We start from the raw sequence: 14,874 nt of genomic DNA, 5'->3' as shown, positions 1-14,874 counted from the left end.
TTGGGGTGGCAGGTAGCCTAGTGGTTAGAGCGTTGGATTGATAACTGAAAGGTTGCACGATCAAATCCCCGAGCTGACAAGGTAAAAATCTGTCGTTCTGCCCCTGAACAAGGCCATTATTGAAAATAAGAATTTGTTCTTAACTGACTAGTTAAAATAAATACAACATTGAAAGCATCCTGAGCTGTGGTTTTTATTTTAAAGTTTTTCCACGTTGGTCAGAGGCCTAAATCAAGTCAAAATACGATGAGTTGCAGGAAATCGAGCTTTAAAACAGTAAAATGTTCCCCCATCTGAGGGTTGTGGGGCCACGAAATTCACAATCCAAGCTTCTTCAAAAGTTGGCTGCCCTGGAAATGGTATGTTGAAGTACTGCAATTCCCACCTGAAAAACTTAGTTTCTTAATTTTTTAAAAAACGATTTGATGTTTAATGTTTAAAAGACAGATCGAAATGTACTGGGGGAGGGGTGGTCCAAAACATCTATGTAATTGTAGATGTATTTATGTATAAAAAAAATTGGGACTACAATGAAAATAAGTCCCCAACTTTATTGTGTAATCTCGATCACAATTTTTTTTTTTGGGGGGGGTTGACAAATACAATCAATCAATCATTCCAAACTGTGCAGCGGCCAATTGATGAATGGAAAGAGACATCTGTTACGAAACATCAAAAAGTTTATTGACATTCGGACATTGTCAAGTCAAGCCTTAGATACTGGGTAAGCCAACAAGGTAGGGATAGATGTATATACACTGCTCAAAAAAATAAAGGGAACACTTAAACAACACAATGTAACTCCAAGTCAATCACACTTCTGTGAAATCAAACTGTCCACTTAGGAAGGAACACTGATTGACAATAAATGTCACATGCTGTTGTGCAAATGGAATAGACAACAGGTAGAAATTATAGGCAATTAGCAAGACACCCCCAATAAAGGAGTGCTTCTGCAGGTGGTGACCACAGACCACTTCTCAGTTCCTATGCTTCCTGGCGGCTGATGTTTTGGTCACTTTTGAATGCTGGCGGTGCTCTCACTCTAGTGGTAGCACGAGACGGCGTCTACAACCCACACAAGTGGCTCAGGTAGTGCAGCTCATCCAGGATGGCACATCAATGCAAGCTGTGGCAAGAAGGTTTGCTGTGTCTGTCAGCGTAGTGTCCAGAGCATGGAGGCGCTACCAGGAGACAGGCCAGTACATCAGGAGACGTGGAGGAGGCCATAGGAGGGCAACAACCCAGCAGCAGGACCGCTACCTCTGCCTTTGTGCAAGAAGGAGCAGGAGGAGAACTGCCAGAGCCCTGCAAAATGACCAAGCCCTGCAAAAAGAAACTGCCCTGCAAAAAGAAACAGACTCCATGAGGGTGATATGAGGGCCCGACGTCCACAGGTGGGGGTTGTGCTTACAGCCCAACACCGTGCAGGACATTTGGCATTTGCCAGAGAACACCAAGATTGGCAAATTCGCCACTGGCGCCCTGTGCTCTTCACAGATGAAAGCAGGTTCACACTGAGCACATGTGACAGACGTGACAGAGTCTGGAGACGCCGTGGAGAACGTTCTGCTGCCTGCAACATCCTCCAGCATGACCGGTTTGGCGGTGGGTCAGTCATGGTGTGGGGTGGCATTTCTTTGGGGGGCCGCACAGCCCTCCATGTACTCGCCAGAGGTAGCCTGACTGCCATTAGGTACCAAGATGAGATCCTCAGACCCCTTGTGAGACCATATGCTGGTGCGGTTGGCCCTGTGTTCCTCCTAATGCAAGACAATTCTAGACCTCATGTGGCTGGAGTGTGTCAGCAGTTCCTGCAAGAGGAAGGCATTGATGCTATGGACTGGCCCGCCCGTTCCCCAGACCTGAATCCAATTGAGCACATCTGGGACATCATGTCTCGCTCGATCCACCAACGCCACGTTGCACCACAGACTGTCCAAGAGTTGGCGGATGCTTTAGTCCAGGTCTGGGAGGAGATCCCTCAGGAGACCATCCGCCACCTCATCAGGAGCATGCCCAGGCATTGTAGGGAGGTCATACAGGCACGTGGAGGCCACACACACTACTGAGCCTCATTTTGACTTGTTTTAAGGACATTACATCAAAGTTGGATCAGCCTGTAGTGTGGTTTTCCACTTTAATTTTGAGTGTGACTCCAAATCCAGACCTCCATGGGTTGATACATTTGATTTCCATTGATCATTTTTGTGTGATTTTGTTGTCAGCACATTCAACTATGTAAAGAAAAAAGTATTTAATAAGAATATATCATTCATTCAGATCTAGGATGTGTTATTTTAGTGTTCCCTTTATTTTTTTATTTTTTTTTTCCATAAATGTGCTGAGAATGTTCCAAAGCCTAACAACTATCCTGCACTATTCACAGAAAGATGTGGCAAGGTTGTCTGCAAATTAACAATAGGACAACCCCACTTTCACCATGCTCTAAGAAACAAGTGGTTCTCAGAACGTTATGTGTTATCTCGGCTGTCCCTCTCTCCTTCTTGCTCTACCCCGTCTTATCCTCTCTCTGTCTCTGTCTCTGTCTCTGTCTCTGTCTCTGTCTCTGTCTCTGTCTCTGTCTCTGTCTCTGTCTCTGTCTCTGTCTCTGTCTCTCTCTCTCTCTCTCTCTGTCTCTCTCTCTCTCTCTCTCTCTCTTTCTCTGTCTCTCTCTCTCTGTCTCTCTCTGTCTCTCTCTGTCTCTCTCTCTCTCTCTCTCTTTTTAACCCCCCACTCTCTCCCATTCTCCTCTATCTCCCCTCCTTCCCTCCCTCCATAGTCCTGAGTGACTGTAGTGGGGCAGTGGTCTCCAGCAGGGTCAGTGTAAATGAGATCCAGCCCTAGTCAGGCTCAGCTGGCTCCTTTTTCCTGTCACTTTCTAACTCCGTGAACCCACAGACAAAAAAGAGAAAGAAACAACAAACCGATAGAAAAAAAGAGCTCCCGAAATAGTTAGTCAGATATGATGAGTCAGAGAGAATCAGAGATTTAGAGAGAGTCAGAGAGAGTCAGAGAGATTCATAGATCATGAGTCAGAGAGAATCAGAGAGAGTCAGAGAGATTCAGACAGCGTCAGAGAGATTCAGAGAGAGTCAGAGAGAATCAGAGAGAATCAGAGAGAGTCAGAGAGAATCAGAGAGAGTCAGAGAGAATCAGAGAGATTCAGAGAGAGTCAGAGAGAATCAGAGAGTCAGAGACTCTTTCCTCCACCTTTCCTGCTAGTCACGCAACTCAGCATGGCAAGACCAGGGAGGGGATGGGGAGAGAAAGAGGGATGGGGGAGAGAGAGAGGGGGGAGAGAGAAAAGCAAGAGGGTGAGACAGGAAGAAGAAGAACAGGTTGGTGTGCTGGTCAAGGATTCATCTAACAGACTCTAGAGAAGTATCCGTACGAGCAGCAACAGGGGAATCAGGGACAGTTCTGAAACTGCACAATGGAATTTAGACCTGAGCGGAAGTGTCTTACACACAAGCACACAGCCACGCACATGTTACGGACGTCATGCCAAATCCTCCTGACTCAGCTCATACCTGGCTTTAACTCAGCACCTCTGCTTTGCTAATGCAAAAGTCATGCAGAAGAGTACCAGGTGTTAACTGGTCTATAAGTCAGGCAGAAGGTGTTTGAACTTTCTGTAGCAGCAACATTCCCAGATACTGTGTGTGTGTGTGTGTGTGTGTGTGTGTGTGTGTGTGTGTGTGTGTGTGTGTGTGTGTGTGTGTGTGTGTGTGTGTGTGTGTGTGTGTGTGTGTGTGTGTGTCTCAGCTGAGGCAGTTTAGACATTCTGGAATCTCCTCACTCCCAGACGCCAACTAGCTTTCGAAGTCTCACGTCAAGATTAGATGTTCAGCCATGTTTTCTCAAACTTTCACTTATTTACAGCAGGTATTGAATGTGGCAAGCTAGTTTAGCCTACTCAAACACCCGGCTCATACAGAGAGCGATGCTAGGTTAGCTAGCTGGCTGTGGCTATCCAACACTGGAACTCCTCCAAGTCAAGGTAAGCTTTTGGTTTTATTAATTATTGCCACCGGGGCCCGCCCGGTGTAACTGCTAAACTGCTTGCTGACTGTACTGGATGATTCTGGAGGGTTAAGTAATGCGTTAGTTCTAGTAGTTATGTTGTTGACTTGACGCTAGCTAATATGTTGACAACGATGTATGCTGTGTATAGCGATTAGCGTTTATAATATGAAGGTTTGGCTTGGAAAGGGTTTTTCGCCTGGTCACAGACAGCTGATGTGTTGTGGACTGAAGTCCACAATCGAAGGGAAAAGGTGAGCGGAGGAGAGCGTGTGGATGTGAGAAGGAATTATACAACGATTTGGCTGCTGTGAAAGTGAACTGTGTTTGCGTGTGATCAGGGTTCATTCCGACGATTCTGTTTGAAAAACTTTTCTTAAACGAAAGCAAACGGAACGAAACCGGGATAAACATACCTGAATTCGACCAATAGAAACTCTCTTTTGCAACTGTTGGACTAATGAATACACCCTAGATCAGCTAGATGCAGGCAAGAGTGTACGAGGCGGCATTGAATGTGTCAACATTTGTCACATTGATTATTCTATTTCCTCTCGACCTGTGTGCACCTACGTTGTAAACTTTCATTCATAGGCTAGGTTGTAGCCACCTCATGATGGGTACAGAGAAAATTAGAGTATTGTGTAGTAGCCTAAACCTATCCCTGTTACATTGAACTGGGTGAATATGAATGACAGTAGCCTAAACCTGTCACTGTTACATTGAACTGGGTGAATATGAATGACAGTAACCTAAACCTGTCACTGTTACATTGAACTGGGTGAATGGAATATGAATGACAGTAACCTAAACCTATCACTGTTACATTGACCTGGGTGAATATGAATGATAGTAACCTAAACCTGTCACTGTTACATTGAACTGGGTGAATATGAATGACAGTATCCTAAACCTATCACTGGTACATTGAACTGGGTGAATATGAATGACAGTAACCTAAACCTATCACTGTTACATTGAACTGGGTGAATATGAATGACAGTAACCTAAACCTGTCACTGTTACATTGAACTGGGTGAATATGAATGACAGTAACCTAAACCTGTCACTGTTACATTGAACTGGGTGAATATGAATGACAGTAACCTAAACCTGTCACTGTTACATTGAACTGGGTGAATATGAATGACAGTAACCTAAACCTATCACTGTTATATTGAACTGGGTGAATATGAATGACAGTAACCTAAACCTGTCACTGTTACATTGAACTGGGTGAATATGAATGACAGTAGCCTAAACCTATCACTGTTACATTGAGCTGGGTGAATATGAATGACAGTAACCTAAACCTATCACTGTTACATTGAACTGGGTGAATATGAATGACAGTAACCTAAACCTATAACTGTTATATTGAACTGGGTGAATATGAATGACAGTAACCTAAACCTATCACTGTTACATTGAACTGGGTGAATGGAATATGAATGACAGTAACCTAAACCTATCACTGTTACATTGAACTGGGTGAATATGAATGACAGTAACCTAAACCTATCACTGTTACATTGAACTGGGTGAATGGAATATGAATGACAGTAACCTAAACCTATCACTGTTACATTGAACTGGGTGAATATGAATGACAGTAACCTAAACCTATCACTGGTACATTGAACTGGGTGAATGGAATATGAATGACAGTCATCCGATACACTGTAAAAGGAATACGACCGTGCTCATTCAAATTATAATCTTCCTCCCTCATCATAAACGGCACCGACCGCCACTGGTGTGTGTGTGTGTGTGTGTGTGTGTGTGTGTGTGTGTGTGTGTGTGTGTGTGTGTGTGTGTGTGTGTGTGTGTGTGTGTGTGTGTCTCAGCTGAGGCAGTTTGGACATTCTGTAACCTCATCTCTCCCAGATATGGCAGCTTTTCAGGGCTGTAGGATCAGGGCTGTAGGATCAGGGCTGTAGGACCAGGGCTGTAGGACCAGGGCTGTTAATTCAGGGCTGTAGGACCAGGGCTGTTGCATCAGGGCTGTAGGACCAGGGCTGTAGGATCAGGGCTGTTGGACCAGGGCTGTTGCATCAGGGCTGTAGGACCAGGGCTATAGGACCAGGGCTGTAGGACCAGGGCTGTAGGACCAGGGCTGTAGGACCAGGGCTGTTGCATCAGGGCTGTAGGACCAGGGCTGTTGCATCAGGGCTGTAGGACCAGGGCTGTAGGATCAGGGCTGTTGGACCAGGGCTGTTGCATCAGGGCTGTAGGACCAGGGCTGTTGCAGGGCTGTAGGACCAGGGCTGTATGATCAGGGCTGTTGCATCAGGGCTGTTGGACCAGGGCTGTTGCATCAGGGCTGTAGGACCAGGGCTGTAGGATCAGGGTTGTAGGACCAGGGCTGTAGGAGCAGGGCTGTAGGACCAGGGCTGTAGGACCAGGGCTGTAGGATCAGGGCTGTAGGATCAGGGCTGTAGGACCAGGGATGTAGGACCAGGGCTGTAGGACCAGGGCTGTAAGACCAGGGCTGTTGCATAAGGGCTGTAGGATCATTGCTGTAAGACCAGGGCTGTAGGATCAGGGCTGTTGGACCAGGGCTGTAGCAGGGCTGTAGGACCAGGGCTGTAGGATCAGGGCTGTAGGACCAGAGCTGGCTAGAGTGTGGAGATGAGGCCCTCGCTCCCTGGCATCCTGCCCCGCTAATAGGTTTTTAATGAAGGGAGACTCTGACACAGGTAGCGTCCCAGACCGCACCATAATCTCATTTTAGTACACTATTTTTGACCAGGGCCTATAGTAGTACACTACTTTTAACCAGGACCTATAGTAGTACACTACTTTTGACCAGGACCTATGGTAGTGCACTACTATTGACCAGGACCTATGGTAGTGCACTACTATTGACCAGGACCTATGGTAGTGCACTACTTTTGATCAGGGCCTATAGTAGTGCACTACTTTTGACCAGGGCCTGTGGTAGTGCACTACTATTGACCAGGGCTTACAGTAAAACACTACTTTTGACCAGGGCCTATGGTAGTGCACTACTATTGACCAGGGCTTACAGTAAAACACTACTTTTGACCAGGGCCTATGGTAGTGCACTACTATTGACCAGGGCTTACAGTAAAACACTACTTTTGACCAGGGCCTATGGTAGTGCACTACTTTTGACCAGGGCCTATGGTAGTGCACTTATTTTGACCAGGAACCTATAGTAGTGCACTACTTTTGACCAGGACCCTATAGTAGTGCACTATTTTTGACCAGGACCTATAGGGTAGTGCACGGTATAGGGGATAGGGTACCATCTGGGCCTCAGACTCTGTCTCTACATCTTAACTGTTCAAAAGACCAGAGAGACTCTGTTACACTTGGATTAGTTTTTAATTCCCTCAAATGGAATATAACTTTATTTTCAGAGTCAGAAAAGAGAGGAAAGAAACAGACTCCCGTTTGTCAAAAGAGACCAGTATGAATTTATTCTCTGCTTTTTCAAATACATATACAGACGATTTCTGTTCTGTGTGCTGCTGAATCGTTGGCAGCAGTCTTCAATTTTGAATTTCATATGGAACCCTATTCCCTATATAGTGCACTACTTTAGACCAGAGCCCTATGGCACCCTATCCCCTATATAGTGCACTACTTTAGACCAGAGCCCTATGGCACCCTATTCCCTATATAGTGCACTACTTTAGACCAGAGCCCTATGGCACCCTATTCCCTATATAGTGCACTACTTTAGACCAGAGCCCTATGGGCTATACAGGGATTAGGGTGCCATTTGGGACTCACAGCAAGAGAACTACAACACGAAGGCACTGTGTTGATGGTCTGCTGCTATGAAGCCAGACTCATCCCATGTCTAGTGGTCTGACCAGGTTAGTGAGAGGCCAGGCTCATCCCATGTCTAGTGGTCTGACCAGGTTAGTGAGAGGCCAGGCTCATCCCATGTCTAGTGGTCTGACCAGGTTAGTGAGAGGCCAGGCTCATCCCATGTCTAGTGGTCTGACCAGGTTAGTGAGAGGCCAGGCTCATCCCATGTCTAGTGGTCTGACCAGGTTAGTGAGAGGCCAGGCTCATCCCATGTCTAGTGGTCTGACCAGGTTAGCGAGAGGCCAGGCTCATCCCATGTCTAGTGGTCTGACCAGGTTAGTGAGAGGCCAGGCTCATCCCGTGTCTAGTGGTCTGACCAGGTTAGTGAGAGGCCAGGCTCATCCCATGTCTAGTGGTCTGACCAGGTTAGTGAGAGGCCAGGCTCATCCCATGTCTAGTGGTCTGACCAGGTTAGTGAGAGGCCAGGCTCATCCCATGTCTAGTGGTCTGACCAGGTTAGTGAGAGGCCAGGCTCATCCCATGTCTAGTGGTCTGACCAGGTTAGTGAGAGGCCAGGCTCATCCCATGTCTAGTGGTCTGCTGCTATGAAGCCAGGCTCATCCCATGTCTAGTGGTCTGACCAGGTTAGTGAGAGGCCAGGCTCATCCCATGTCTAGTGGTCTGACCAGGTTAGTGAGAGGCCAGGCTCATCCCATGTCTAGTGGTCTGACCAGGTTAGTGAGAGGCCAGGCTCATCCCATGTCTAGTGGTCTGACCAGGTTAGTGAGAGGCCAGGCTCATCCCATGTCTAGTGGTCTGACCAGGTTAGTGAGAGGCCAGGCTCATCCCATGTCTAGTGGTCTGACCAGGTTAGTGAGAGGCCAGGCTCAAACCATGTTTTTAAATGTAACCTTTATTTTAACTAGGCAAGTCAGTTATGAACAAATTCTTATTTACAATGACGGCCCACCGGGGAACAGTGGGTTAACTGTCTTATTAAGGGGTAGAACAACAGATTTTTTACCTTGTCAGCTCAGGGATTCGATCCAGCAACCTTTCGGTTAGTGGCCCAACGCTCTAACCACTAGGCTACCTGCCGCCCGTTTAGCTGGCTGACAGAGTTAGAGCCAGGTTAGCGAGGGGCAAGCAGACAGTTGTTGGTATGGTAACATGATATCATCAGGCATGCAGCACAGCGGAGTTAACCAAACTATCCCGTATGGTGCTTTTCAAGACAACTGGTAACTCGGGGAAAAAACCTATGTAGAATCATGACGTCAGTGATCTTCAGGTCGGAAAGTCAAAGTTCTAGATAGATGCCCGAGTTTCTGACTTGGAATTCTACGTTGGATAACGGTTCAATTTTTTTTTCCCAGATCGGAGCTCGTTTTTTTTTTTAAGAGTTCCCAGTTGTTTTGAACACACTGAGTTTGGAAGTCTGAGATTCCCGAGGATCCGAGTTCCCAGTTGAGTTGAAAGCGGCATGTGAAGAACAGGAGAGCATTACATTGCTGCTGATCACCCCTTACTGACTCAACAGAGACTGAACTAAACAACAGGAAGAGTAATCTGGAGAAGACAGTCTGTGTGTCCCAATTGGCACCATATTACCTATATAGTGCCCTCTGAACAGAACTCTCTGGTCAGAACCCTCTGGTCAGAACCCTCTGAACAGAACCCTCTGGTCAGAACCCTCTGGTCAGAACCCTCTGAACAGAACCCTCTGAACAGAACCCTCTGGTCAGAACCCTCTGAACAGAACCCTCTGGTCAGAACCCTCTGAACAGAACCCTCTGGTCAGAACCCTCTGGTCAGAACCCTCTGAACAGAACCCTCTGAACAGAACCCTCTGGTCAGAACCCTCTGAACAGAACCCTCTGAACAGAACCCTCTGGTCAGAACCCTCTGGTCAGAACCCTCTGAACAGAACCCTCTGAACAGAACCCTCTGAACAGAACCCTCTGGTCAGAACCCTCTGGTCAGAACCCTCTGAACAGAACCCTCTGAACAGAACCCTCTGGTCAGAACCCTCTGAACAGAACTCTCTGGTCAGAACCCTCTGAACAGAACTCTCTGAACAGAACCCTCTGGTCAGAACCCTCTGAACAGAACTCTCTGAACAGAACCCTCTAGTCAGAACCCTCTGGTCAGAACCCTCTGAACAGAACACTCTGGTCAGAACCCTCTGGCCAGAACCCTCTGAACAGAACTCTCTGGTCAGAACCCTCTGAACAGAACCCTCTGAACAGAACTCTCTAGTCAGAACCCTCTGAACAGAACCCTCTGGTCAGAACCCTCTGAACAGAACTCTCTGGTCAGAACCCTCTGAACAGAACCCTCTGGTCAGAACCCTCTGATCAGAACCCTCTGAGCAGAACTCTCTGAACAGAACCCTCTGAACAGAACTCTCTGGTCAGAACCCTCTGGTCAGAACCCTCTGAACAGAATCCTCTGGTCAGAACCCTCTGAACAGAACTCTGTTCAGAACCCTCTGGCTAGAACCCTCTGGTCAAAAGTAGTGCATTATACAGGGAATAGGGTGCCATTTGGGACACATTTAGTGTTGCGGTAAAGCTGTGTGCCTCTGGCCTGCTAGGGTAACAGATGTCCAGGACGGAGCCCCAACAATGGGAGCGTGGAGAGGACACAGAGGGTGTGGTGATGAGAGAAACACATGGACCCTGGATAACCTCCTCTATACCTACCCTACCTCCTGGTAAAACACATCTAACAACAGATCTAGAACTGTAGCATTGAAACCATAGAAATAGAATGCATAGATAGAACACACAGTATGTTGATTTTGGAAGCAATCATTTGGGAGCGTGACAGGTCTAATTGAAGTTAAATGATTGAGCTGCTACCTTTAAAAGTAGTTGTGTAAACCTCTTCTAACCATTCTACAATCTATATTCTATGCATTGTATTTCTATGGTATGAAGTTGAACCACTTCACAGTTACAAGTCATCATACGGAGCGATGACATCACATCATTGACCTTTGTGTTGAGCCGGAAGCACTTCATACAAAAGACACAAGAGGTGAACAGGAAAAGGAATTCTCCATGAATTCCAGAGAGAATGTGTGCTGCTGTGTAAGCCAGTTTACTTACACTGAGTCTCGTGTATATGTCACAGGCGGGATCTGAACCCTGGTCTCCGACATGGAGAACCAACGTCTTAAACATTAAGCCAAGAGGACATTCCCTCTTGGACCGGGGTGACACAGATTTTCATCACAAGAGCGTGAGTCCGGTTCACCTCCGCTACATATCAGTTATAACAGTTTACTAACAAGGAGAACAGGTCTGGTTTTGGTCACAGAGTTTGAGGGCGAGTGACCAATGATCTCTGATCGTCTTTACAAAGTTTTGCCGGGATTTTGAGAAGATCTTCATTTTGACAAAAAAATTAAACGTTTTTTTTTCAGATACAATACAGCATGGTGAAAAGTGAACGTGGTTGCCTGCTGTCAACATGGCCAGCAGTTCAAATCCTTCATATAAATAATTATCAAAACACAAAATGTTCCCCACTCACTCACGTCACAAATGTCACGAGTCCACAAAGACACAAGACGGTGGCTCTAAAATCTATGACAGGGAAACACATAGATAATGTGGCTAGCGTACATACACATCCATACAAATATACATATATCTAAATGGAACGAAACGATAACCTGGCATTTCACATCAGAAATCAAAGGTCAATATAAAAATATATAAAAAATACAACCAAAGAGAAAATAATGCGTCTTCTGTAGCAACAAAGTAAAACATGAGCCTCAGTCCCCGTTTCCAACGTACAAAACACTGGCTAGTGTATAATGTCTTTTTCAACACACGTGTACTTGGTCCATTGGATCCACAGAAGGGGAAACGGCAGCCATTTTGAAAGCAGACATTTTGTCTGTTATGTAAGCAGCCATTTTGTCTGTTATGTAAGCAGCCATTTTGTCTGTTATGTAAAGCAGTCATTTTGTTTGTGAGAACACCACAACGGAACACTGGTCACATTCTAGATCTCAACTTTAATTGAGATCTAGAATGTGAAGAGACGGAAGTCACAGAGAGGAATAGTGGAATCCTTTATCTCTCTGACCAGCCAGCGAGGAGTGACCTGAAAACTACTGAAAATCTACTGTGTCTACGGACTTCATGACAGAGGGCCTTCTGTCTGCAGGGAGGGTCAGTCTGCAGCCGATACGTCAGTTTATCTCTACTGGGGGCCTTCTGTCTGCAGGGAGGGTCAGTCTGCAGCCGATACGTCAGTTTATCTCTACTGAGGGCCTTCTGTCTGCAGGGAGGGTCAGTCTGCAGCCGATACGTCAGTTTATCTCTACTGAGGGCCTTCTGTCTGCAGGGAGGATCAGTCTGCAGCCGATACGTCATTTTATCTCTACTAAGGACCTCTGTCTGAAGGGATGGTCAGTCTGCAGCTGCAGGGTTGGATTCAAGTCATGGTTGTTCGATGCCGAGAGGTTGGGTAATCTCCTAACCCTGTAGCAATTCTCAGAGGCCTGCGTCATGATGTACAAGTAGGGGAGGAGAGGGCTGGTCTGTTGTCAATGCGAACCTCCCCTACCCCACAACACGGTCCACCACTCCGTAGAGGGATATCTGAGGTGAGAAATTACATCCTGTAGAAAATGATAATCCACATGTCCCCTTCAGAAAAGAGGGTGAATGTGACCTCTCATAATATTAGTGTTCATCTTCTCGAGCCTCATCTTGGCAATCACTCGGTCTCACTAATACAAAATGTTCCCACGCTATATTCCTCTTCCGTTTTGAGGAAATACGGCCTAAAACTCATCTGAAGAAACTACATCAGAGAAACATGTCTCTGAAGCCCGAAAACACTTTGTTCAACTTCCTCACGTGTCATAGGAGCTGATATAACATCCAGATCTCAGCACCCTTTACTTTGTCATGTGATAAAAACATAAATTATAGAAACGTCTCTAAAAAAACCCTCAAAAACAACGTCATCCTCAGATCCTCATCTCGTGATCGGGGCTGTGGTCCAGCATGGGATCCCTGGTACTGATCATGGAGGTCGAGGGGCCCTGGGTTACTCCGAATGGGGAGACGGCGGGGGAGCGGGCGGCGAGAGGGGAGAGAGAGGGGGAGAAGCTGGGGGACATGGCTGCTGAGGAGATGGAGCCCTCGTGGCTGATGGGGGACCGTCGTAGGGTGGCCAGGTGGGGGAAGGTGCGTCCGATAACAGGGACCTTCGGGGGGACGGACTTGGCCCCAGGGTGGGCGACGGCGGTGATGAGGGGCGGTGGGTCGATGCGAGGCTTGGGGTCCGTCTTGGCTTTGGGCTGTAAGGGCTGGCGTGGGTTGGTCTGGTTCTGTGGGGCTGTCTCGTCTTTGAGCCTGGCTATCTCTGTGAAGACGTTGGCTAGTGGTTGGAACTGAGGGCACCAGTTGAGCAGGTAGTCCCAGTTATAACTACCCCTTAGCTCTTCGTCACTGGCCACTATGGCTGTCAGAGACCCGTCCACCAAGGGCTTCCCATCCTCTGGGAAGGCGTACTCTTTAGGATGGGAGATATTGAGTCCCCTCCCCACCCCCAGATACCCTCCTCCCAGCTCGTCTCTGTAGACAGGTAGCTGTCCAGACAGCATGGTTCCACTGAGACTCCCTCCCAGCTTCTTGCCTTTGAACCAGGTGCTTCCTTCCAGGGCGGCCGGCTCACAGGAGATGTCCGACAGCTGGTCAGCATCCTGCTGGATGCCAGAGTCCGGCCCGCGGGCTGAGATGTGCTCCTGCATGGACGAGGAGATGGACGCTACGCGGGGGTACTCGTTGATCATCCTGATCTCATCGTCCTCCGCCGCCTCGGCTGAGCCACGCCCGCTGGAGTGTGAGGGGTCAAGGGAACCCCCCCGGGGGTAGGGCCCGGCCCCTGCTCCACCTTGGTCGCCGGCGTACCCTGGTAACGTCTGATGATAGATCCTCTCAGATCCTCCAGATTTGGAATCGTCCAGTTTCTGCAGAGTGGTTCCCGAGGCCACGGTACTGTTGTCCCGTCCTTTGTTCTTCCTGCGTCTCTTTGACTTGACCAGGAAGATGACCACAGCCATGACCACCAGTAGCAGGACGACCCCCAGGGACACGGCGATGATGATAATCAGCAGGACGTTGAGGTCTGCCCCCAGGCCGAAGGACGTGTTGGTCACATCAATGGTCAGCTGGGCTGTGGTGACCCGGGACGTGTCCAGAGGGCTGTGGGCGTGAACGTCCAGAGTCATGGTCCTGGTCTCCCTTTTGGACCGCCCCCCGCTGTTGCTGCTGCGACTAGAAGACCCGTCCATCTTGAGGAAAACCACCCCGGTTGTTTTGTTGACGTCAAAGTACAGGGAGGGGCTTGGGAGCGAGAAGAGGACGATACCGTCTACACCTCCGTCCTCGTCGTTTGCCTGGACCTGTCCGATGCTTTGGCCCCTCTTCGCTCCCTCTGGAACCTCAAAGGAGAACTCTGGGGAGACGAATAGTGGGTCGTACTCATCCTCACCAGTCACGTACACCTGGACCGTCACCGTGGCCGAGTGGTTACCGGCGTCCATCGCCAGAGCAACAAAATTAAATGAGTTTACCTTCTCAAAGTCAAAAGTCATCTTAGCCCTGACCTCTCCTGAACTCTGGTCCACGGTGAAGGCCTCTCGCCCTGTAATTCCTGACCCTTGACCTCGCTCCACCATGTAGTATCTCAGCTGGCCGTACATCCCAGTGTCGTGGTCTATGGCGTGGAGTATGGTCACGGCTGAGTTGACCGGCTGGTTCTCTCTGATGCTAGCCGTCAGAGTCTCGATGGGGAAGAACGGTCTGTTATCATTCACATCTTTGACCTCTACGCTGATCGGGGTCAGGGCGACATGACCGTGGCCATCCGTGGCCTGGACGATGACCACGTGGGAGGACTGGTGCTCGCGGTCGAGCTGTCGCTGTAACCGCAGCGCCCCGGTCCACTGGTCAATCATGAACAGGTCCATCTCATCGCCTGAGCTGATGCTGTACTTGACCTCTGCGTTGGGGGCCGAGTCTGGGTCTGGGG

The 14,874-nt window shown here is 48.2% G+C and overlaps 1 protein-coding gene across 1 annotated transcript in view; it reads right to left on the bottom strand.

The window, feature by feature from the left end:
* Window positions 1-662: 662 nt before the first annotated feature.
* LOC129864131 (protocadherin-16-like) overlaps window positions 663-14,874 on the bottom strand; it is a gene marked incomplete at its 5' end in the record, with an annotated part of 108,503 nt that continues 94,291 nt past the window's right edge. The window contains 1 exon segment of the mRNA XM_055936780.1: window positions 663-14,868. Within this exon segment, the coding sequence (XP_055792755.1) occupies window positions 12,806-14,868 (2,063 nt within the window).

This window comes from Salvelinus fontinalis, chromosome 10 (genome assembly GCF_029448725.1).
Source record: "Salvelinus fontinalis isolate EN_2023a chromosome 10, ASM2944872v1, whole genome shotgun sequence".
NCBI classification, from domain to species: domain Eukaryota; kingdom Metazoa; phylum Chordata; class Actinopteri; order Salmoniformes; family Salmonidae; genus Salvelinus; species Salvelinus fontinalis.
Note: the sequence above shows the minus strand (reverse complement) of the source record. Positions and strands in the feature narration are given on the sequence as shown.